Source organism: Pezoporus flaviventris, unplaced genomic scaffold (genome assembly GCF_033815535.1).
Source record: "Pezoporus flaviventris isolate CSIRO_AGI_PZ_B2104156 unplaced genomic scaffold, CSIRO_AGI_Pfla_v1 ptg000036l, whole genome shotgun sequence".
Classification (NCBI taxonomy): Eukaryota; Metazoa; Chordata; class Aves; order Psittaciformes; family Psittacidae; genus Pezoporus; species Pezoporus flaviventris.
This window is the reverse complement of record NW_026892584.1, coordinates 23,671,644-23,697,526: the sequence shown is the minus strand read 5'-3', so window position 1 is coordinate 23,697,526 and position 25,883 is coordinate 23,671,644. Positions and strand designations below refer to the sequence as shown.

The following is a 25,883-nucleotide window of genomic DNA, read 5'->3' as shown; positions in this document are numbered from 1 at the left end:
TTTTTCCTCTCTGTTCTTTTAATCCTACAGCTTACATCCTCTTTGTGTTTCTAAAGGAATATGATCAGTTTGATAGTCATCTTCTGCTATGAAGTGATCTATCTCCATATAACACGTAAAAAGCCTCTATTGCTAACTGAGCTTTTCAGACGGGTTTTATAATAAGATTTTGAAGCCTTTTTCTCCTCGAGTCTTAATTGTCTGAAAATATTACACTTAAAAGCTCTATTTTTCAACAGAAATAAGAGGTAAATATTGATTTATCTTTTTAAAATGTAATTATCTGCTCTGCCACAAAAAGCCTTGCAATGTAGCTTTAATGATATTGTTGGTTCCTTAATACAGTTTCAGTTAGCAGCACTAGAGAAAATTTAGATAACGTATGTACGGGAATAAAATATTTTCATCTCAAAGACAAAAAAGGAGGAATCAGTCTGGAACAGATACAGAAAAGCTGGTCCTGCTGCCCACAGTTTGTCTGCAAGATGTTGTATTTGAGCACCATATTAACAACACATGATGTTGGTTAAGGGAAACTGAGAGTTAATTAGGTTTAGAGGGGAAGGTCGAGAGACTTCTCGAAAGAGAAAAGTGCATGGAGAATAGTTCCTCACGCTTTTTAAAGATGTGTATCAGCTAATGAAATATCAGAACTACAGCACTTGCAGGCATCAAATGCATTCATTGAAACACTCCATGATTAGTCACACAGTACAGGTAGTGCTATATGACATGATGCCACGGTGTGGAAAGCCTTTAGATCTCTGCAGTGACTCTGATAAAAGCCAAAATATTAAATTGTGTGGCTTCTAGGTTTCCAGGGATATCACACTCAAACACAAGGGAATATTACTTAGGTAAAAAGCCGCGAAGCATTCCTAAAAATATGTATATAGCACCATCTACTGACGTTATGAGTCTTTGCAGGAGAATGTTTTTAAACCTGAAGACCTATGCATTACAATAGGGCAGCAGTTTTCCCCTAATTGGTGCAGGATCAGTCCCTCTTTCTGCTTTTTTCTCTGTAAACTCAGATTAATTACAATCCCTGCCTCAAGAGTTTAGCAGCTAAAAAATGAGATAAAATAAAGCGCAGTAGCCGGAAAGAAAAAAATGAGGAAAACAGGGAGGAAAAAATGAGACAAAAGATAAGTAGCCAAGTGAATCAGAGCATGTCATGGGGCAAAAGTGAGGTGTTGGTGGTAAAGGGAGTAATTTCTTAAGTGTCATTTGAAAGTCCCACGACTTTCCTTTCTTCTGGCTTCAAACTTCTGCATCTTCCTCAGAGCCAGGGCAACTCACTGTCAAAACACTTCTCCCTTCATTCATCCCGTGTAGTTTGTCTGCTGGTGTGACGGACTGACTGGAGTCAGGGCCTGCTGAAGACCAGAGCTGGTGTAAAGTAGACAGCCAGGTGTGTGAAGAAGGATGGGAGGAATGTGATGGTACCAAAGGGCTGTAAAGATTGTGTCAGTTACAATATGCAATTTCATTCTTGCTGGGTTATATTTAGTTCAATTGACCTAGCTTATTATTGTTAGGTGGACATCAAGGTCAGCGTGTAAACAGCCAAGATGGAAACTCCTTAGGTGGGGTGGGCTCAGCTGTCAAAGGAAACTGAATATGATCCTGCAGCCTCGGAGCAGGCTTATTAAACTGAGTCTTGACCAAAAGAGCACTGAGAGGAGGTAGTGCTCATTACCCAGCTACCAGCTAGGGTGTCCCCATGGCATATATGACCTATCTACCAGCTGCTGAAGTAGAAACATAATGCAGCAAGCATTGCTATGCCAGTGGAGAGGAGCATGGGGACAGATGTAGGACAAGACATGGAGCTGGGACAAGTTGATCAAGGCAGTATGAAAGATTAGGTTCATGGATAATATTGCTGTTTGGAAGTTTTAGTGTCATTTGGTACAGAGCACCCTTAGAGCCACAGCACTGCTGTTGCTTTGGAGTATGTCCCTCCTGAGCCATCCAAAACATGACTGAACTGATCCCAGAACCAACTGGACACCACATTTTGTAGATGCACCTCAGATGGTCATCCTGCCAGATTCCTGCCCATCAACTGGATTACTTGGTTGTTCCCTGGAAGAGGGACATGTCTCTAATACTTGTGAAGCCTTTTCTCAAGTCTTTGACTTAGGTTGTTTGGTCCTACAAAAATGTATTAACAATAAATAATGAACGTTAAAAAAACGCACTCATTCTGTTGCTGATTTTAGTTTTCCTAGGAAAGTAGATGCTTACTAGATGGAGTGGTGGTACGGTGCTGAGCCCAGGCTGTGCACCAGACAGGATGCTAACACATGCAGGTCAACACCCAGAAATAATTTTCCTGCTTGCCTCTGTCTGTACCCCTTCAGCATGACAAGGTTGGTGTTTAAACAGTGGTCACACAGTCTTTCTCAGAATCTTGTAAAGTACTTTTACTTCTCTTGACCCAAGTAGTAAGTCAGTACTTTGGAATGTGTTGTGTATGTCGGTATCAAACCTGAGAGAGACTGTGCACATGAAAATTGTTTAAAGAGCAGCTTTTTTAATTACTTACAAAATGCATATTCAAAGGCCTCTTTCCACAGCTGTACCAAGAAAAATTTCCAAGTGGCAATTTCCATTTCTGAATTCCAAAGCCCACTTCTAAGCAATACAATGCTGAGGAAGCTTTCCCTTCTCTTATCTTGAGGCTGCATGAGTAGCTTTTCTCAAGGTGTAGTTTCCAGATCCCCTATAAATCCATGGAGCCACTGTGGCAGGCGGTGGTCCTGTTGTCCCACTAGTGCTGGTACAACTATGGGCTTGGCTGGATTATGGACCTGACTGATGTAAACTAATCATTTGTTGCAAGATTAATGTGCAGCTGGACCGATGCCCTTGTCTGTCATACAGTAGTATGCCCGCGGGAGTACGAGTGTCCACACCTGCCGCCATCTCTCAGCAACGGCACACTCTTACATCAGTTTATGCTGATAATTAAACCTCACCCTGAGGCCATTTCTCGACTGTTCTAATTCACAGAAAAAATGCTGTCCTGGGCTTGGACTCCCTGCCCTCCACGCTTATGTCCGGTTTCGTCTGCGGATGCTGATGTTTTCCACTGTCATTAGACGAAGTGGCATTTAGCGGCTGTTTCTCAGCCTGAATGAAAGGCATCATCAGCCTTAGTCACGTTAACTACCCACAGACCCAAGGCGTATTATAAACCACTTAAATTTCTAGCACCGTGTAATTGCACAGTCCGTTTCACACACATGCTTGTAAAAATGCACGGGGTGAAGGGCTGGGAAGCCCATCTCTCACAGGGATGATGGATAGAAAAACAGGACAGCACATAAGCCGTCGGTTATGCATACAGATCAGGGATGGCAGCAGAGCTCTGCCTCTTCTGCACGTTTTCGGGGGTGCTGCACACTTGCTCTCGGTGTGCAAAGCAGTCGGGGTTTGTACACGTGAACAAAGCCGCTCTCCGTTCTGCAAACCGCACACGAGAAACATCCACCATCGAGGCGCGGACGCACTTTGAAGGACAGGGTCCCAGTGGCCGCCACAGCCACCGAGCAGCCCCAGGACCTGCGCTGCTCCTGCAGCGGATCGAAAGATAAAACCGGGCCGGCAGCTGCCCCCCCTTCTCCTCCCTCCGCGGGAAGGGCCCGACTCCCGCCAGCTCTGCGGGCCCTCTCCTCAGCAGCCGCCTACAGCCGGCGCAGGGAGGGGAGCGCCGCTCCCTCGCGAGAGGTGCAGCTCGCCGCAGCCCCGCCCCGCCTCGCCTCGCCTCGGCTCGCCTCGCCGCCGGGCCGCGGGCGGGCTGTCGGGGGAGGGCCGGCGGGCGCGCAGCGCGGCGGGCAGCCATGATGGTGGGTCTCGGGGCGGTCGCGGTGCCGGGGCGGGCGCGGGCGGCTGGGTCGCTAACCTGTGCGCTTTGTTTCTCCCCGCACCGTCCCGCTGCTGGCCGTGCCCCTCCGCGTCCCCCCGGCCCGCTCCGCCTCCTCCTCCCCTTCGCCCCCAGCAGGAAGGCTCGGACGACGGCCCGGATTTCCTCTCGGAGGAGGACCGAGGTGTAAGTGCCGCGGGGAGGCGTTGGGGACCCCGGTGCCTGGGGGCTGGAGCGGGTGAGGGCGGGTTGGCCCCTTTCCCCGGGGCCCGGTCGCTGCTGCCCGGCCCGAGCTCCCTGTTGGGTACCCGGAGGGAGGCGGGATGCTTGGCGGAGGCAGGCAGCCGGGGCACGGGGTGTGTGTCTCCCAGGGTCTGCGGACGTGGGGATAACACGGCCTCCCTCTGGATCTGGTGTCCATGTGTCTTGCCGTGAATTTTTCATTGTTCTGTCACCCAAGTTTTGGAAGGGCAGTTCTTCCGTGCTTCTGTGCGGCTGGCTTGGGAGGGGATGTTATGTCTGTGCTGGAGATTCACGTCCCCTCTCCGTGTCCTTCCCTGCTCTGATGTGGGCCCTCTCCCTCTGCACACCCCCAGGTTGTCCGGTCCTCCTGACCAGGCTGACCAGCCTGGTGGAGAGCACCAGGTTCCATCTTTATTCGTGAGCCAGGGCCTGTGTGAAATAGCCCTGCCCTCTCTTCTGTCTTTAGGCCCTAGAGGCTCTCCCATAGATAACAATGGGACATTTACAGGCACACACTGCATAATAAACTCTTTATTGGAAAGAAGTTCTGTCACTGGGACAGGATGCTACGATTATGTTCCTTACTGAGAAAACCTTTTCTCTGCCCTGCTGTTTCTGGCCTTCATTTCTCTTCCGACTGCTGCATCCATCTTTCTTTAACTTGTCTGCCTTATTTAAGCAACAAATCAGCTAATCGAGTGTAACTTACTCAGACTGATTGCCCCTCTTGGTTGGAATATTAAGAAAGAATGACCGAGCAAGGTAGGAGAGCAGCTTCTGGGTTGCCTAGGCTGTTGCATCTAGTACATTGCTAAAAATACAAAATCTGAAAAAACACTATGTTGGTATATCCTGTTGTCAGGCATGCCATACTCAAGCATCAAATATAATGTTAAGTATTAAGCATTTTTTGACTGTATGTATGTGGTAGGCATTCAGTGTGTTTTATGTTCAGCTTATGGCCAGAAATTAAAAAAGGAATTCAAGTATCGTGTTAGGCCAGTTCAAACCACTGTAGAGCTTTTGTCTTTAATTATACAGCTACTTAATAAGAATACTGGATGAAAAGAGAGAAAGAGGAAATTGTTTTGAGCATCTTCAGAGCAAGGCCTGAAGAACTTGTTATTTATGGAGTGGTATTTTACATAGGTCATCCCCCGGGTATAGGAACAGACACTGAAGTGCACAGTTAGGTTGTCTTTTTACCTGAAGGTACAGGTAGAACACAACAACACAGATCTGGTCCTGTGTGAAACCTGTGTTTGTTTGTTTGGCGGGTTGTTAGTTTTCCCTCTAAGGCTGTGGGTAGTCAGAGTTCACAAGGTACTTTGAAAGCCTTAAGAAATCTCTTAGCAGCCTTGTTTGTGCTGTTGGACAACTTACATCATCTCAGTTGGCCAAGTGCAGCTCTTCATTTTCCTTCCCCTCCCCCATCTTCATCCAGCACTGAGGAATTAAACGAGAGCAGTGTCCTCCTCCTTTCACTAATTTTTTTAGGTTGCTTATTTTCAGTCACTGGGGTTTTAATTTTCTCACTGCTGTGTAAATCCCTGGGGTTAAAACACAGGGTATTTGCATGATTTTGATAACAGAACATCTAATCAAAAGCAATACTGTCAATCTGTTAATGAATGGAGTTGCTGTACTTCAATCTTCAAAACAGTAACTTTTTCTTAGCAGTAGTAAAAATAAGCGACTCTTCATAAAGTGTTTCCCTCATTCTGATTTGTTGCCTTTCTCTATTTGCAGTTAAAAAAGGAGCAGGTCACGCCTTTATTTGAAGGCATGGATGGCAAGTTCTGGTTAGAGTAATAGAACAAGTATTCTTTCCTCTCTAGAATTCAGATATTGCTATGATCATATGCTTCTGATTCTTCAGAATCATTTTGGTCAGCTACAGTTGTGTTAAGTTTAACGTGGGGCAGTGGGATAGAAGGTGGGCTGGAAATTATGCTGATGCCACATAGAACAGTAATTCTCAAACAATTGTGTGATGCCATATGGAGCCTTTCTGGAGAATTGTCAGAGCACTGAGAATCATCTTTGAGGAAGTAGCAGTGGGTGGTCTGTAGAAGGAATTTACTATAAATGGTCTGCATAAAATGAACTTGCTGGAGTTGCTTTTCTGAATCTCACTTAGGAAGATACTATTGAGTTTGCTTGGAGTAACTGTTCCTGTCGGGGGTTTTTTATGCTCTCTCTACTGTAAACAATACATGCTTTGAAAGGTGGTATAGTGTTGCTCTACTGGTATTGTCCTGTGTATTTTATATAGATGTAAACTTAAGCCGACTTGGCTAGTGCTCTTGTCTAGTCATTCAGGGAAAACGAGCTACCCCCTTGGAACAGGTCTGCTAGGAACTTAATGCTGTGAAGACACCGTAATCTCTTGTTGTAAAAGTATTGTTTGTTTCCTTGCCTTATGGTATTTATCTGCCTGTAAAGAACCCACTGAAGGAAGAGTCCTTTTTCTCTTAACAGTTTTAAAAGAACTTAGAGTACAAAAGTTACTGTTGTTAATGGATGACATTACCTAGGAATGTAGGATTTGATTGTTTCCCTTGTCTCCACGAGCTTCCTTTCATTACCATTTGAAGTGTAATTGATGCTTGAGCAAGAGCTAAATCTTCTCCCTGCATTGTTCTGTTAGTACTCTAACATTGCTTAGCCCTTGGCTTCTTGTGTTTTCAAGGCTCTGAATAAAACTGAGACTTTCTTGGTATTGCATAGGAAAGTGTAAAGCACGTAAATTAAGTTAGCTTTTGTTTTGCGAGTTGTTCAGCATGGGTGTAGAGTACTAGCATCTAAGCATAAAATTACTGTGGTGTTGTATGTATTAGTTTGGGAGAGAGGGGCAAGATACAAAGGGACTGTATCCCACCTCCATTTTTTTCTTGAATTTAAGGTACTTCCATTTCAGTTTTCATCCAGATCAGATTTTTCACCCAGATCAGGTTTTGTAGCTGTTTTTTTTTTTTTTTTTTTCATTTTCTATTCTTTGTGACTGGAAAACCATGGTGGCGGTTTTCTTGTGGAAGCAGACGAAGAGATTGCTTAAGTTTGTTGTGTGATGATGTTGTTTGTGAATTTAATTGCTGGTAATACAGTGTGAACCATTGTGTCACATGAATACATATAAAGTCTTTCAACTTTCTGATTGTCTTTGACACCTTTCATAAATGCTTCATTACCATTGCAGATGAAAAGGTTCCCTGTTGGCAGTCAGGCTACACAGCATAGTTTAACATATGATTAGACTCTTCAAAACTGTTACAAACGTAACTAGTATGAATCAAACAAATAGTTCTTTACAGTTGTATGTCATGAGTGAAGTTGTCATGTTTTGGTTCTAATTTTCTCAGCACTGGTAAGCACGTTGTTTCTGGAGTTGTGAATAGTGCATATGGCCAAGGTGCACTGCGCTAGAGACTGCATACACGCTAGTGACAAACTCAAACAGCTGTTACACTGAAACTTAGGATTTTGTGTTGTACCACTTTTTAAAAAAGGCGGAAAAATGCATTTGAGTAGAAACTTTTGTGACCTGTGAAAGACTAGAAAATCCTTTTGGATAATCCAGTTCATTTGCTGAGATTATTAGGTTAATGTATCCTGGGGGACCGGTGAAAAACTACCTCAGACAGTGTAGCTACTAAAAACTTTTTTGCAAGCTGAAAAATGTGGTGTCATGACATAAGGCAGACATTGGTATGTCAGATTATATTTTTCTTTCCTAAATTAGATGGTAAGCACATTGGAAACTCGGTAGGAGCTAGGAGATTCTGCCTCTCAGAAGTGATCTGCAAGGGATCGTCGCATGATAATATGCCTTTGTGTGAGGCTGTGACCCGCTAAACCTTGGAAGAACAAAACAAAAAGCGATGCCTGAATCACATGTCCAAATATGTTACTGTGCAGTGGTTTTAATGATTTCCAACTTTGTTGTTAGGAAAAGCTATAACTATTTGTGTAATAGCTATTGAACTGTTATATTTTGCTAGTTTAGCAGCATATGCTAGACTGTATGATTTTGGTTTTACTTTAATACATTAATTCTAAAATATGCTAGTCTGGTTGCTGCTACATAAGCATTGAGGTTAACAAGAAAACTAGAATGGGTGCTGACCACTGTGATTTAAGATAAGGGTTAAGATAACTGGTGGAAAACAAGATGTGGCAGTTGATGCTTCTCTCCTAGTGCTGTTCAGTGCCTTGCAGTTACCTTCTGAATCTACTTGTTTGTAACCTTTGTACTCTGTGTTGCTGATACTTAAAGAAAGCATTTTTGTACTTGAGTATCAACTTCAAAATGCAGTCCTGAGAATGCTTGTGAGGACAAAGTCTTTGTCCTTGTATATCAAAGTATTTTTATGCTGTAGAATGTAATGTAGAATTTCTAGGAAAATTGCAGCACAGAAAAAAACACAGGGTCTCAGTAAGGAGTAGGCCTCATGAGCATGGCATTGAACCTTTTTTTGACACTCATTGGAGAAGATTTCAGAGTTAGCCTTACTACTTATAACAATATTCTGAATGTCTGTTGATCATGATGATGAAATCGTCATGGGACACACTGCTCTAGAACAGTGAGGAGGGTGCAAAGGTGAGGGGACTCAAATTCCTGGTTGGGGTCTAGATGAGATTAGTTTCACCAAATACTGTTGAAGCCTTTTGTCCAGTTGCTGCCAAACATTGCAGTGTTCAGTCATCTTCAAATTTTTCTGTATTTGACTATTGTCTCTCTCTTTTTTTTCTTTTTTTCCCAATGTGACTTCAGAATTATTCTGTGAGACAGTTAAGGTTTCATGTCTTGTGGAAGAAAAAGTGTGTATTCCTTTCATTTTTGCCATTACTCATGGTGTTTCTGAAGAGACTGAAATCTTAGTTTTAGTTGTTTGTGTGTTGGAGTGTTTTTTCTCTGTGTGTGGGTTTTGGTGGGTTTTCAATTCCCCCCCCCCCCCCCCCGAGAAATATTTCCAGAGAGATTTAGGTCTGTGAAGTTCAGGGTTTTTTGTTTTTTTTTTTTTTTAAGCTTTTTCAGTATGTCATGGGAAATGTTAAACAAAAGAATAGTGTTAAGACAGTGTGAGTAAACCATGTCTTTAGTAGCTCTTGCTTCTTTGGAATATCGGACCACTTTTATCCCATAATTACCTTTACAAGTACATTTATTTACAGCAGTTTGTCAGTTTGGGAGAGTAGGGGGAATGAAGAGAGAAATAAATAAAAACACCTTCTGAACTTGCTGCTGTCTGTAAGTATACTTTGACCATATCATTACTAGCAAGTTAACGACACACAGAAATAAAAATAGTGTACTAACAAGGAGTATGGTAAGGGAAATTGCTTGTATTGTCATTTTTTTTAAAATTAAGCTAAAGAGGTTTTTCTTTGTTTAGCTTAGAGCAATAAATGTAGATCTCCAGACTGATGCTGCTCTGCAAGTGGATATCTCAGATGCACTCAGTGAGAGGGACAAAGTGAAATTCACTGTCCATACAAAGGTAAAAGCTTGGGTTTGTACACTGAACAACTTCTTAGTTATATAGAAAAGAAAGTTTCTTTATATATTGAAACAAATGTAGCACAATCCAGATGAAGTGAAAGGGTAGGTTTACGTCCTGTTTAAGAGACTCTGTGGCTGCAGTGCTAAAGTTGACTAAAATTTAAGGGGTTAAAAAACTGTTTAGAAAAAAATGACATTCCAGTTTTTGTATTGTTACATTGTCATGCCATTCCCATGCTTATAAATTGGCCTGATTGCAGGTAGAATCTTTATCTCAATATACTTCAGTGTAGGGGGTTTTTTGTTTGTTTAGCTGTGGTTTCAGATATTAAAATGTATTTCATAATGGAATTACATGCAAGAGTAATTTTTAGTTACTGCTTTTTTATGGCTTTTCTTTCTTAGATTTGAATGTTTATTGATTGCAGAATCACAAAATAGTTGAATAAAATTTCTGGAGATCATTTAGTCTCATCTCCTCCCTCCCTCCCACCACTAAATTGAGTGAACCAGAGCTCATTGCCCAGAACTTGTCCATTTGGGTTATGAATATCTCTGAGGGTGGAGACTCTATAACCTCTTTGGGCAGCTCATTCCAATTGACTGCTGCACTAATAAAGATGGGGGTAATTACTGTTTTATGAACTTTGCTTTTGGTCAAATCAATACTTGGATGATTAGGTTATTTTTATTTTTACAGGGATATTCTGTTGCTCCTTTAGGGTGCTTTTCCTGTAGTAATGGAAAACTTTTCATTATTCTTCTTCCTTTTTCCTTTCTAGAGTTCCTTACCAAATTTCAAACAAAATGAATTTTCTGTTGTCCGGCAACATGAAGAGTTTATTTGGCTTCATGATTCTTTTGTTGAAAATGAGGACTATGCTGGCTATATTGTAAGTATTACAGTTCTTTTGGTTTATGTGCACTGTTTTCTGTGGGCTGTATCTGAAGTACTTGTGGCTGCTTTTAAATGCTATGGAAATGGCAGATGTTCATTCCTTCTAAAATCAGATGAGATGCTCTAATACTTCATTTTATGCAGTTACACAAAATTAATGGTTGAAGCAAGGTTGGAGGAAAGTTAATGTAGTTGTCATACTTTCTTGCCTTTTTTCTCCAAAGGACTGAGTAGTTTAATCTGTATCCAAGTATATCTTCAGTCCACCATGCTAAAATTGTGGGGGATAGGTGAACTGTATAACTTGGTGGTATTGTTTTTGCAAGCTAATGTTTAACCTAGTTTCAAGTTTCATGTTGCCTTTGTTTTAGCTGAAATGGCAGAGTACAGTAACTGAGCTCTAGTAATTACATTTTTCCAGTTTTCATGATGAAGATCAGAATCATTTTACCATAAATCAGTTGAAGGGGAAAAAAAAAAAAAGCAAGGCAAATACCATCTAGAACTACAGAGAACCTTAATACACAACTGAACAATTTATGGTTTGAAGTTTATTTCAGGCCTCCAGGGAGCAGAGGTCACAAAATAGCCACCTTACAATGTTACAATGCTACCTATTAAAAATGAGTGCTGCTGTTCACACTTTAATTACAAATAGTAATTTTTGTCATCTTTATGTGAAAGTTAGGTATTAATTTTGTTTTGGGGAGAGCATGTCTACTGATTCACAAGGTAAACATATTTCTAATTGACATGGGGGTACATTATGATGAATATAACCTGTGATGTGTCATACCATTCTCGAGCTAGTCTTTTTTTAGTCAGAAAGACTAGACCTTCAGTGTGGCAATAACTAGTTTCAGACAGTTGGCTACACTGATGCCAGATTTATTTTTTTTTGGTAAGGTGTTAATGTAATGGACAGATAGGGGTGACATAAAATTTAAGCATAGTTTAACTTTGTTCCATGTCCCTTTTCTTTCAGCAATTGAGGATTAGTTTGAATGCAGTGTTTTCTTTTTCAATCTTAATATACTGTATTACAAGATTAACATAGAGACTTTCTTAATGTGTGCTTTGTTATTTCAACAGATGTATCTTTAATGTCAACAGTGCTGCAAGAAAGATCTAGTGCCTGCAAACAATATGGAATGGGTTTTTTGGTTTAAAGTTTTGGGGGTTTATAAATGGATGGTGTGGAAACAGTTGTGAATTTATTTTTATTTTTTTCTTTAAACAAGAAATATTCTTACCAAATAAGCTAAACCAAAACCAACTAAAAAAATAATGATTTCAAGGTTTAGTTTGTTGTCATGAGAAAGCTAGGTATCTAGGTATTACTTAGTTTCTCTAATTATTAAACCATTGAAGCCAAGAGTACATTAATAAAGTATTAACTGACACTTTCTTAATCTTCAAGAACACTTGGCCAAAATTGGTATAGTAATGCAGCATGTCTAACTCATGAATGAAGTACTTTATCCATGTATGCTGTAATGAGTGACAAAAAAGAGCGCCATGTATTAAAAAGCTGCAGGCAATCTACAGTTCCTGTACTGAATGGGTGTTGTTTGACTGAGAAGAGCAATTAAAAGAAAATTGATTCAATTCCAGATTCCACCAGCACCACCCAGGCCTGACTTTGATGCCTCAAGGGAGAAATTGCAGAAACTTGGAGAAGGGGAAGGATCGATGACTAAAGAAGAATTCACCAAGATGAAACAAGAACTGGAGGCGTATGTAAACTTGATTACTACTTTATTCTCTTTTTTCCTGTATCTCTCAATTTTTAATGCTGTCTGCTATTTCATATTTCTGATTTTACTATAATGGTTCTCTGTGAGTTATAGGCTTGAGAATCCAGTTGCTACGTAACCAGGGTTATCTTAGTGATCATGATCAGAGCCATTAGGAAAATTGTAGAAATTTCATGGAAGATCTTCTGAAGCAAGAAAAAAAAATCAGGCTATTCTTGAGCATTCTTTTATAAGAAAAAGGCTAGTTAGATCCCTTTCTTCACAGAATATATGCAAAGGGAGGAGGTAACCTCTGTCTTAGTTCTGGTGTTCCACAGTTTATAAGCAGAGTGAGACTTTAAGGTTTATACATGTAGTGACTGAAGTAGGGAGTTTTGGATGCAGTTGGTACTGTAAATGTGGATGCCAACTTTCTATTCCCCAAGAAATATGAAGATTACTGGAAAATACTTTTTTTTTTTTTTGTCTTCTGGCACTCCCTTTTTCTTTCTTTCTTTTTTTTTTTTCTTCTCTTGGACAAGGAGAATGTACTTCCTGAAAATAGTATTTTCCTTTACTGTGAATTTAATGTGTATTGAAATACCAGCTCTAATGCTTTTTGTTTCATTCTGAGTTACACAGTGAAGTTTCTCCTTGCTTCATCCACTTTCCTTATCATGCATTCACTTCTTTGATCTTTTTCCTGTCATTGGTTTCAGTTTTCAAGTGTATATTTACACTGCTTCTAGACTACTATCAAGAGCTCTGAATTGGCAAGAAAAGTACGTAGAACTCTTAGAACTGCTGCTTTCTCTCCAAACTCCAGCTGCTGTGAGCAAATGTCTTAAAAAGCTCTGTTACTAGTGTTATATACACAACATAATTTATAGCAGAGTAGATATACACTTCATATGCAGAAAACTGGAAATTAGCAAAACACTATAGATTTTAAAGAATCTGTGGTTTTCCAGCGGCCCTGATCATGATTCTCTTGTGGTCTGGTTAGGGGTTGGATAACACAGAAAACTTTGGGTTTCTTCTACTGCCACCTCCATCCTCTGCATCCTCCTTTTTTGTCTTCACTGAATGACTACTACTCTCACTGAGATCAAACATCTCCCAACACTGGCCCTGCTGGTTTGCTGGTATGTAAATCTTAACCTCCTTGCACATAGTGGAAGCAAAAGTGTTAATTATCATTTCACCGTTTGACCTCAGAATGGGGAAAGAAGCCCCTTCCTCATTTCTAGACAGGTTCTATCTTACTGAATTTCCAAAGCAAAATGAATTCTAGCAAACTTGTATTGATAAGAAAGCCTTCCCATTAAATTACAAATGCTTTAATCTTGAGTTGGCTCAGCTGGGCAACTATGTGATTGTCATGGTTAAATGTGATTCCCCCCTTTTTTTTTTTTTGGTTGTACCTGCCAAATGCAATACTTAATTTCGCTTTTAGAACCACTATGAAGCAAGACATTCATGTAAGCTTTGTCCCCAAAGGCTAGGTGCTTTAACATGGAATGAAAGACTTCCATCTAAACAGCTAACAAAACTACAAGAACACTTAAATAAGTAAGGAGGGTGCAAATAGGCAAGGGGATGGAGATGGGGAGGAAGGAATTTGCACATCAGATATATTGTGCCTAGTGACTGTAATCTGTATTTCAGTTTTTTTTTTGTTTGTTTTGGGGAGTTGGGGAAAGGACCATCAAACAAGGTTACACTTTCAGCAAACGTATGTTAGCTAGCCCTGAAAATCAGAATGCGTTTGTTGCGCCTTCATTAAAAGCCTCTCTGTAATGTGTTCAGGCTTCTGATTTCCCACTAGTATTAACATTGTACTATTTATTTATGCATATATCAAATACTGGAGTGATAACCTCTACAACATCAGCTTATAATTTTGTAGCCTTACTGAGGATCCTTTAAAGATGCTCACTAGGCTTACCTCAAGCTTAATTGCTTTGTGTTAAATTCTTATGTCTTATCTTGTTTCTTGTTTTCAGTGAGTATTTGGCAATATTCAAGAAGACAGTTGCAATGCATGAAGTATTTTTGTGTCGTGTGGCAGCACATCCTATTTTGAGAAAGGATTTAAATTTCCATGTATTCTTGGAATATAATCAGGATGTGAGTATTGAAAACTGAATTGCTGGGAAGAGAAATCAAGATGTACTTTTATGGTAGGATGGAAAATTGATTAAAAGGGCTTTACCTCCTGGAGTAAATGGCATCAATTCCTTCATTCCAGACATACTTGTATCATAAAAGGTAGAAATTCATTTAGGCTGTATGAGTTCATTTTCCTGCCCCCTGGGGAACCAAATGCACTATGTGCTCTAGCCTCAGCTTCAAAAATACTAATGATAATTCAGTATGTTTTGGGTTGTTTATTTTTTGTGGGGTTGCTAACAAAACTAGAGATGATTTCTAAGGAAATGTTCTGATACGTAGAGCCTTTTTGTTAATTAGGTGAAAATTTATTCCATTTTTTTTTCCTAGATATTGGACTACTGTGGGTATCTGCATGTTACATACTGAATTGCTATCTAATTTTTGAGTTAATGGAGACTTACTGGATTCATGATGACTGGTGTCAGTTAGTGATTGCTTGTATCCCGTGAGCAGTTCTTAGTTGCTTTTTAAAATTGCAGAAATTGGCATTAAATGTTGAAGAAATCATTGGAAAGACTGGCTCAACTGAATACATGCGTAACTTCAAAATATGTTACAGGGCATCCTCTTGTTTCTTGATGTAGAAATGCTTACTGGTTCATGAACTCAGTTTACTTAAATTGGGCAAATTTAGATAGGAAGAGTCCGAGATTGAAACCAACATCTTCAGTGCACTGAGGAGTAAACGCTTTCAGAGAAAGTCAAAGATCTGCCATTTGATAAACACTGTATTACTGATAACTGAAATGTACATCTTGTACATTGGTATTATTTGTAGGTGCTAGAATGTTGCTGGGTTTTATGTTTTTTGTTGCTGTGGGTTGTTTGGGGGGGTTCTGGTGGGTTTGTTGGTATTAATGCAGAGTGTAAGATTATCTGTTTATTATTTTTTTTAAAGCTTCTGTTGCCTTCAGAAAATGATCCAACTTGATAAATGAATTTGTTTTTCAGTTGAGTGTTCGTGGGAAAAATAAGAAAGAGAAACTCGAAGACTTCTTTAAAAATATGGTTAAATCAGCAGATGGTGTCATTGTTTCAGGAGTAAAGGTGATTACTGCTTAATTTGTTGAGATTTAAAATATATTAACTTTGTTGTCCCCTTTTTTTAATGAAGCAGAATTTTACATAGCTACATGAAATGGATTTTTCTAGCAATGTCTAACTTAATTGTTAAGAGGCAGAGTATGGAAAGGAACCTGTAGCCCTGGATGCAAGATAAATGAGATCTGTCTGAGGGCTTTCAGTACTCTTTCCCCTGATTTATAAAATTAAGTAATTTTTAAATCCATATAAAACTGATAATCTGGCCTGTCATTTTCTATAGTTGGAAAGCTTTCCCAACTGCTGCAGCTCAGAAGTTGCTAAAACAAGTGTGCATTTTACCAGCCTTGTAACATCCTTCTACTGTTTCAAAACTAAGAGTAATGATAAAGCTGGCACTGTTTTTCCCCATAGATACAAGAATGTAACTGAGACCAAAAAAAAAAGCCAAAAAAAAGAATTTTAATGAAAATTCTGTTTCATTTTGACTTTTCCAAAAGTAGAAAGATTGGTTTTGTAACAGTCATAAATTCTGCAGAAGATTATTTTGATCTCCTTTCTTCCCAGTGCTAACTTTCGTTTTACAAGCCAGTAAGAGAAGCTGAAGTTCCTAGTTGTAAAATCTTGAGTTTTGGAACTGCTGGATAGTTTCTGTAACTGTGAATTATGACTTGGAGGAAAATACAAAGTCCGAATAATCAGGGGCTTTCAAAAGCACATTGTTCAAAGCCCATGTTGTAGGCTATTCCATGGTAATGAGCATCTGTGCTATTTTAGAAGTTTTAAAAAATAACTATAAACTAAATATCTCCAATTGTAATACAGAAAATATTAAATTTTACCTCTATTACCAGCTTGAAAGAAATCTCTCATCAAGATCAGCATTCCTGAGCTAGAAGTTCATATTGTCTCTGCTGTGACTTCAGCATCTATGCAACTGGGTGTCTCTCTTTCCCCTGTCCCCCTTCCCCCACCCCCACCCCATTTTTCTAGGTAGATGTCCTTTTATTAAGTACTTGACATTTATTGTATTTTTCTGTCATGAAAGTGGTAGTTAGCAGTTAAACTATTTCCTTCACTTCAGGTTTAGCCATTTAGACCTTTAAGACAATGGGTATGATTTCTTACTGAGTTCTTATTAAATTCTTAATAAAACTTTAGATCCTAACAAACTAAATGAAGAAATCAGTTTACATAAATGGTGTTTCAAGCAGTAAAAATAGATTGCATTTCATGTCACAGCAGCAGCAATATATGCAAATTAACTCTGCAGTTGCTCTGTACAGAGTGAGTGGAATCCTGTTTTTTTTTAAGTTGTTCTTGTTTTTTTGTAGGATGTGGATGACTTCTTTGAACATGAAAGAACATTCCTTGTAGAATATCACAACAGAGTCAAAGATGCCTCTGCCAAATCTGATAAAATGACAAGATCACATAAAAGTGAGTTCTTTCTCCAGGGTGAAAATAACGCTGGTTAAAATGTACAGAAGTGGTTCATGAGAAGTAGTATTTTTTAGGTTTTGGTTTGCATGTAAAAAGTGAATTAATTTCTCCAAATGTAGTCTTCAAAAAGTCTGAAGAAGTTTAACCTGACTTTCAAAGTTTAGCCTTTGTTGTAATAGACTAGATGGGAGTAAGAACAGCCTGATGCAGCACTGAAGATATCTTAATGCTTCATGTTGTCCCTCTGGAAGAGAAACACACTTTCAGTAATAATATTTTTTCAAAGTCTGATTCTTAGTCTTATATGTGGAGGTCTGCAATATAGCAGTGTGTGTGATTTTACTCACAGGGAAGTTGCTCTTAACTGGATGAGCTTGCATTCATCAGAGGACAATTTCTTGCCACACTAAGCATTGCATTACCTTACTGAGCAACAAATTCCTATTTGGGCTATTAGTTCTAGACCGGGAAGTCAGATTTCCATTTTTCAGCTTTTTAGAATGGAGATGGGAATGTGTACATGCAATAGCTTGATTTGCATAACCCCTTTTCTTACTGAGGCAAGATTTTCCACTTAGCTTCCTGAGCTGAGTGCTAGCTAATGTGATTTCTGGAAGCTCAAGATAGTCCTCTAAAGTGCAGTGCATTTATTTGCAAAAATGTAAAGTCTTTGTTTTAGGATTACTATGTTTGGTTTAGGATTACAGTGGTTTGAGAAGCTTGGAAAGAAGCTGACCTTTATTGCCCTTGACTTTGAGCTTTTAGTGTCAATAAATCAGAATTGAACAACTACTAGATTCCATCTACTTTCTTGAAAGTTGTGTCTGATTCATAGATTCCCTCTTTGCTATCAATGGTAACACAGTTCACACAAAACCAGGCTGCAAACCTTTTGTGAGACTTCATTGGTAAGGACTCTAAATGGATAGTGAATGAGACATTAAACAAAGAATTTACAGAGCTCTTCAGATGTTTCTCTTGCTGTTTCTCATTCATGAAGAATGAGTCTTCTGTAACTTTAGTGTTTATGTTAGGAGATGGAGAGAGTCATTTATGGCTTAATGAATTACTAAGGGACCCTGTGTCTTCATTTAGTTCCCACCCAGTGTGGCTTCTGGTGTATTGTTTGCTTTCTTGAAATGAAAACTGAACTTCATTCACGGTAGGTAGGTACCAGACTTCAGGTGGTGAGAGAGTGTTTCATGTTGGTTGTAGAACCAGGAAAATGGTTAGAAATTAGGTTGTAGAGGATGTGATGGGAAATGGGAAAGGATTGATCAAACTCGTGACAAAGCTGCACTGGTTTTCAAGCTCAAATCATCTAGGATGTTTACTGGTAACTTCTATCAAATTGCAAATTGAGAGAAAGGGCCCCTTTAGAAATTCTGGCTAGTGGAGTAGAGCAATGACTGGGAAACCTGTTTTGGAAATGGGCAACCTGTAGTAAAGATGTAGTAAAAAAAAAAAACCATGTAAGTATGGATAACTTATTGACAGAGAGCTGCAGCGCTTGCAAATACTAGCTTCCTATTTCCAGCAGAAAATCTATTTTTACATTTAAATGGGAGGAATAGAAGGGGAGATTAACGGCTTCCTAATACCATTCTGCACTGTAACCAGCTTCACTGATTCCCTTGGGATCTATGGAGTAATGAATTGGGAGGCAGGAGACCCACTCAATCTGTTAAAGCAAGGTTGTGTTATTTAAAAAAAAAAAAAAAATTTTTGCTTGAAGGCATATAAACTTCAAAAATAAGAAGCCAATGTATTTTCCTGTTCATTGCTTGGATCTGTTAACGTTTTCATCATCCACTGAGTTTATACTAAGAGCTTTTCAAAAAAGCTGTCTGTGCAAAGATTTTATGTTTATGATTACTGTATAGTAATACCTCACTAGTCAAGTTATGCAGCTTTCTTTATGAACCCTGCTTCTAATTTCATTGTTTAAAATGCTTTAATGTTATTTCAAACAGTGATCACTTTTTCATGAGGTAAGGGTTTCCTGGAAATGAGGTATGCACTAGAAAGTGTTGTGCATACAGCACTGTATTGTGGTAGTTAGGAATCTGTATTCAGTTTACTGCTCTCAAGCACACAGACTTACTCTTCATTATTGTTGGACAGTGATTATTTTTTTGAATAGTTTTAGACTTCAGATTCAGATTTAAATTCAGACTTTAGCCAATGAGTTTGTCCATCTTCCACCAAAATAAAACCTAACTAAGTTGCACATAAATTTACCCAGGAGGTACTAGTTGTATTAAATACTCCTAAATAAATTACAGACTTCACTATTCAATGGGGGCGCCATGTTTGTTGTGTGAAGTTATTCTTCATAATAAATGACATGATTGGAATTTTACTTCTGCTCTTGTGTTATAGCATGTTCCTTTTAGGAAAATATCTCTGCCTGAAGAAAGAGAGCAACTTCAAAATTTTCAGAGAGAGGAGGAATGAAATAGTAAAACTAGTGCTTACTTGTTTTTCTAGATGTGGCGGATGACTATAATAGAATTGGTTCTTCATTATACGCATTAGGAACACAGGACTCCACAGATATATGCAAGTAAGATATTGTTAATAACTTATGGGGGAATTTGCTAAGTAGCAGTCTAAATGGTGGCCTGCTGGGATCAGTAGTTCTCTTGTTATGAGAAAACCAGAATTTATTATGGTTATATCACATGAAGAGATTTTCTTCTCTAGTATTTTTTTTCTGTGAAGGCTGCTTTAATATTTTTGCTTTACTCTTTGTCTGGAAAAAAATGCTGGTTTTTGCAGTTTGTAGAAAATAACACAGATGAGATGGAAAAGTCCTCATAGAACAAGAAAAAAAAAAAAACAACAACTCACCAGATTTTTTTTTTTCCTAAACGTTTTAAGTGCTTCGACATGTGCAGCAAGAACAGATCTTGGGCTGAGTACACTGACTTTTGTGGGTGTTTCCTGCACCAACATCTTGAAAAATAGTTTTGCTGTTCTGGCAACTTTACTGCAACTTTCTTGGAAAAGAAAGGGATCTACACAGATCAGTAGAACTCTAAAAATAGAAGAGGGTCTCTATGTACAGATGTTCGTCCTTTTATCTCTCAGTGGTTTACCCGAGTATGAACTTTGAACATTTATCTGAAAGTAAAATTTGGTTCACTAGCTTAAAGATGCTGATGCTTGTGAATGTATATTTTTAGTAGAGTCAGTGTGATGACGAGATTGGTATGAAAGGTGTCCAACTTATTTTCAGTAATTTACCTGAATTACCATGATACAGTTCCAGATCTGGTGATAGCTTACATACCAATTACTTTGATGGCAGTACTGAGATTTGATGGGGTCTGTTAGGAATTGTGTCTGACTTGTATTGAAACAGTATGATTTGACTGTAATTGAGTCTGCTGTCACACTGAACCCTTGTATTGTCTCCTGTGATAACGATGTGCCACATTGTTGCTCAGCCTCCCTGAATTCCAAGTTGGGTGTGCGTCATGTTTCCTGCATGCAGAAAAGCACGTTCAAATCTAAGTGAAGGACACTTGATAATAGCATAGGACCATTAACCAGTGTGGTGGTGGTTGGGGTTTCATTTGCAAAAGCATAAAGAATCCCTGAGGAGCTGTGCAATTATTCTTTGGTAAAAAACATCCATCCCTTATGCTTTTTGTCCCTTTTCTTAGTTGTACAATTCCCAGATGTTTGAAGCACTACAATTTGAAACCATTATGTTCTCTGAGTTCTGTGAATTACAATTCTGAGCAGTGCCTTTACAGACTTTATTGCCAGATGCAGGTTATATTTTGAGTTCTAGAAAGTAATTAGGCTGTTGAAATTAATGTTGTAATATAAGCTGTTTCCTTTATGCAGGTTTTTTCTGAAGGTATCAGAGTTATTTGACAAAACAAGGGTATGTACTGTGAAACCTTTTTAGATAAATTTTTTGTGTATGTCCTGCAAGTGGCAGGACATCTTGTGTCAACTAGACGTTAATATGTGGATGTCTTATGGATGCTTCTATATGAAGCATTTAAGCAGTGTGTGGTAGGGAGTGAAAAAGCATAAGATTTCAGTCATACATTTTGTAAGATGATTGGTCTTTAGGACTCTTCAGACTACTGCACTTTCTAAACAGTCTTCCTGTCTTATATGTAATACACTAGTAAAGCTGCTGTTCCTTTAAAATGCTTCAATACTTGTTATTGGTTTCAAAACTTGTTACTGAGTTATCACAGAACTTGCTATGGAACAAAAAGAAAATCAGGAATGTAATCCTTAATCAAAAAATGGTAGTCATGCTGCTTTTTTTTCTGGAGCTAAGATCTGTTTCTGCAGTTCTTTGACTCAAAAATACTATTGCTGATGCTCCTAACTAGATTTTCAAATATCTTATTTATTTTGCCTTATTTGCTTGGCTTAGTAGAGCAGGAGATGCATGCCATGTATCAGGAAGACTTTCAAATAAAGAAATGTGTGCATTTCCTACACACAAGCAATTGTACCTGTATAAGTACATACTTTAAAGAAAATGAAGTTAACAGAATTATTTGCTTTGACCTAAAATGTTGCCTTTTTGATTAAAAATGTATTTGCAGACTCTGTTTCTAAATTCATAGAAATGTGTTTCAAATAAAAGCAAATAAATGGTCCAAGAGACCAATGAACTTAATACACACAGTTACACAACTAGTCTGCAAAGGTGCCTTAAAAATTTGTTTTCCTTTGATCTCAAAAACAACACAACTTCTTGTGCAACTCTTTGTACTAGGTAAGGTTTTTGTTTCTCTGCTGTCTTTCTAGTATTTGATATGTACAGTTGAAATTTGGAGGAAAGCATTCATTAAAATAGCCAGTTGTCAGTTACTGCTTGTATGGTTGTTTTTTGCTTACATTTTAATACAAAATCATAATACTGCCTCTCATGATGCATTTTTTTAAGTACTCTGTCACAAATGCATCATCTTGGTTTTTGAAAAAGATAAACATAAAATATACAATAATACATGACAGATTATTTACATCATACAGGTGAATACCCAAGGTCTGGATGTTTTTAAATTGATGCTTTTACTTGTTGTTTTTCCAGAAAATAGAGGCCCGGGTATCTGCTGATGAAGACCTTAAACTTTCTGATCTTCTGAAATACTACCTAAGGGAATCTCAAGCCGCTAAGGTGAATTTATGGGCTTTTGTTCAGTGCAATAGTATTTACTTAAAAAAAAAAAAAGGGGGAGGGGGTAGAGATAAGGGATCATCCTGAGAAATACACAGTAGGTAGGTTAAAATGCTACCACCACTAGCCTGCAATTTATCCCTCAAGTGTAAAACCTGGATCTGTGTTGTATATAAGGAGTAACAATGCATTTGCTGACTGTGGGACCACTTGGAACTGTGTGATCCACTTATCAATGCCAAATTGTGCAGTATAATTAAAAACAATGGAAGAGCTGTTGGTGAATTTTTCATGTGTTTGCTGCTTGTAGACTGTAAGCAATTTATTTTTTTTTTTAATATTAAAAGTGGATGTTCCAGATGATGTGCAAGTGCTGATACAAAAACACATGGGCCAAAATTGATGTTCTGTACCTACATAAAATTTGATTCTTAATGCTATTTGATGTAAGGTAATTGAGTAATATGACAGAATTAGGAAGCATTTGACAGAAAATTTGTGTAGTTGGAAGATCACAGCAGTAACTGCTGCACAAAAAATGCTACTGCTATTTCTTGGGCCCTGTGTATATTTCAAATACATAATCTAAATGTAGTTGGTTTCTAATCTAAGAAGCTGTGAAATTTCCCGTGATTGGCCTTTCTTAGGCTCTTTGGGGTATCATCTAAGCCATCTGTTGCTAGCCTCTGTCAGGCAAGATGTAGACCAAACAATGTTGCATGTCTCATTCGGTATGGACATTGCTGTGACTTGCAGGATAAAATAAAGTGAATGCAGGTAATTCACTAGGAGCTGAAATACAGCAAGAAAGACTAAAATTAATCTGGTATTTTCATATATATATATTCAGTATATACTAAAAATCCTTGGGTAGATTCTTGTAAACTCTATATAACCTTTATGTGCTTTTTTTTTTGTAGGATCTCTTATATAGAAGATCTAGGTCACTAGTGGATTATGAAAATGCTAATAAGGCATTGGATAAAGCAAGGGCAAAAAATAAAGATGTACTGCAAGCTGAAACTACTCAGCAAATATGCTGTCAGAAATTTGAGAAAATTTCTGAATCTGCAAAGCAAGGTACTCGGTGGTCTTTGATTGTATGTCACTAGTTGAAAATTAACAGATTTTAGAATATGGTTAGTGAGAATAAATTGTTGTTCTGTTTCCTAAGCAGAGCTATTATCTTTCAGTCAGTATTTGCTTATTTTAGGAAGGTGAAATAATGCTTTCCTTTGGCTCCTCATAGCACCATTAGGCAGAGCAAAGTCTAGGTGTAGATTATTTATTAACCACTTTTTTAATTTATTTTTGTAGTATTTATGCATGGGATAGGATACAAAATGGTAATTGCTAGCAGTAATGGCAAACCTCATCTTTTAATGTATGGTTGAAATTCCCGTTTTGGTTTTATGCATTCTACTGCGAAGGCAGCAGTCTGTCACAGAGATGATACTACATACATGATAAAATGCTACTACATGATAAAAAAGGGAGAGACATGAAATGAGATTTCACTGAAGTTGCAGATTTACAGTGGCTCTAGAGAAAAGGAACCTTATTTACGTGTTGCCCTTTTCCTGAGAACTTATTCTTTTTTTTAGGTTGAAATTGTTTTGAATTAGTGGTCATCTAGCTCATTAATTGTGGCAGGTTTGTTAAAGGCTTAAACACCATGCTGTTCTGTTTTTATCATTTAAGTGGTGTTTGACCCTGTAAGTCTGACTAATGATTCCTATAAATGAGACAGTGGAGAATGAGTGATCCTGTTAACCACAAAAGTGTATGCATAAGGCATACGTGCTAATTTTAGCTTAGTGTCTTCCCTAAAGACTTTTACATAAAGCCTTGGAAGAACAATGCACATGGAATAAGAGAATTAAATGTTTAAAAGCACCCACATTACAGTCTTCTGTCAAAAGAGCTTTGTGTCCACAAAAGGTTAGCTGGAGATGAGGAACTGCAACGATGATTTGCTTTCATCCAACAATATAGCAATATCTTTAGCTTGGTTTTTTCCCCTGTTGTTTCTCTCACCCTTTATTTATCCATCCTGAAGAAAGTCTGTCAGCAGTTCAGGGCACTAGCACAATACTGTTAATGAATACATTTTTATTTTCTACAGAACTGATAGACTTTAAGACAAGAAGAGTTGCAGCATTCAGAAAAAATCTGGTGGAACTAGCAGAACTGGAATTAAAGCATGCTAAGGTAATTGTGATCTTTTTTGGCCAGTACTTAAATTGATTTTAAATATTAAATGCTTGGATAACCAAAATGATTACATTTATTGTGTGATATGCACTTCACTTTCAGGAAGAGGAATTCAAAGTTAGGCACCATCCAGAAAGGTGGAGGAGTATTCTTGAATAAGGGGGGTGGTGGGGAAGTACGTAGGTGAAATATCTCAGAGGGACTGGTGTGCTTGAGGTGCCTTTGGAAGACTCATCTCCTTGAAGACAGTTTTGGTTTCAGTTTTATGTTTCTCTAGCTGTTTTGATACTTATAGAGGCAAAGTTTGAATACCCCCCTATTTTTAAAACCCCATCTTGCCCATTTTACTGTGAGATAAGAAGTGGTTTCTGCTGTTATCCAGATGTTGGGGACTTGGTGCATAGGATAGCCTAACTATTAAGTATTGAGATCACACAGGAAATACCTGAAGTCAGATCAGTGTTACTCTGTTTTTTAAACCTTTTTGCCTTTAAACTATAAAATGCTAACAAAAGAGGAATGTTGCAGATAGCCTTTTCAGTAAAATAAATTTTTGCAGGAAAAAACTTAAGGGGCATGTACTGTCCTTAAATTTCACAATATATTTGATTCTTCTAATCCATATGAAATTACTGGTTTTGGCTAAATGGGGTTAACTGCTCTGGTTTCATAGACAAGTACAACAGTCTGTTACTTTGACAGTCTTATACCAGGAGGCGGCTTTCTTTTAAAAAGGAAGTTTTTTAGCATTTCTCATTATTATCACAAATCTGAAAGTGTGTTGACTACCAGGCTTTGAATTAACTCAGAATGTATCTGTTAAAAGGACTAGGTAAGAGTGTCTAGTGTTGCTGAGTTAATTTGTTACTGCTTCCCACTCCTTTCAGCAGTGTTGGCAGTGTCATTCTTCGTTCTGCCAAACCCATTGTTTGTAAAATTAATGCACTATATAAAGGGTTCTTTGGGGGACATTTTTTTATCTTTGTAAGTATAAGGTCAGCTTGATGGGATGTTTTGCGGGTAATCAATAAGGTTTGGAATACTTTAAACCCTGAGAAAGGAATAATGTGCTATATCAGAAATTCAGCTGTATTTCCCCTACCGTTTTAAAACTTCTCGTAATACTTGGCACTGTTCAGCCTTCCTACTTCTCTGTGTGTAACAGTTCTTTATCCAGCCCTGAGTCTTCCAGAAATCCCCGTGTCTGGTCACGAAGGTACCAGTTACGTGTTTTAGTGAAATTAATAGTCCTAACAGTCATACTTGCAACAGTTTTTATTGATTTGCTGTGTCATGCTTTAATAAGGGAACGAATCCACACCACTTAGGTCTTACTTCAGTTACTGACTCTTCATCATCTCTTGTAACTGACCCTTGCTGAAGTTCCTGTGTGCCCTCAAGGAGAATGTTTTAACAATGTCTCTATCTTCTAAATTATCCTTAAAGAATCACTGTATTAAATTTCTGTACAAGTCAAAATCTTGTAGCAATATTCTCTTGAATTTTGACAGCCAATAACTGTGGAAGGCAGAGGGAAAATGATTAGTTTCTGTAGCTTTTAACTTCCTTGATGCATGCTTCCTGATGTCCTT

At 38.4% G+C, this 25,883-nt stretch overlaps 1 protein-coding gene across 1 annotated transcript in view; it reads left to right on the top strand.

Moving 5' to 3' along the window:
• Positions 1–3,748: 3,748 nt before the first annotated feature.
• The window catches only part of SNX6 (sorting nexin 6), a 28,831-nt gene continuing 6,696 nt past the window's right edge, over positions 3,749–25,883 (top strand). Inside the window, exons 1-13 of the mRNA XM_061463500.1 lie at positions 3,749–3,857; positions 4,013–4,060; positions 9,517–9,621; positions 10,406–10,516; positions 12,136–12,257; positions 14,264–14,387; positions 15,384–15,479; positions 16,808–16,913; positions 19,407–19,482; positions 20,775–20,814; positions 21,991–22,077; positions 22,998–23,157; positions 24,203–24,288. Coding sequence (XP_061319484.1) covers positions 3,852–3,857; positions 4,013–4,060; positions 9,517–9,621; positions 10,406–10,516; positions 12,136–12,257; positions 14,264–14,387; positions 15,384–15,479; positions 16,808–16,913; positions 19,407–19,482; positions 20,775–20,814; positions 21,991–22,077; positions 22,998–23,157; positions 24,203–24,288 — 1,167 coding nt within the window. The 5' untranslated portion in view covers positions 3,749–3,851. The remainder of the gene's footprint in view (positions 3,858–4,012; positions 4,061–9,516; positions 9,622–10,405; positions 10,517–12,135; positions 12,258–14,263; positions 14,388–15,383; positions 15,480–16,807; positions 16,914–19,406; positions 19,483–20,774; positions 20,815–21,990; positions 22,078–22,997; positions 23,158–24,202; positions 24,289–25,883) is intronic.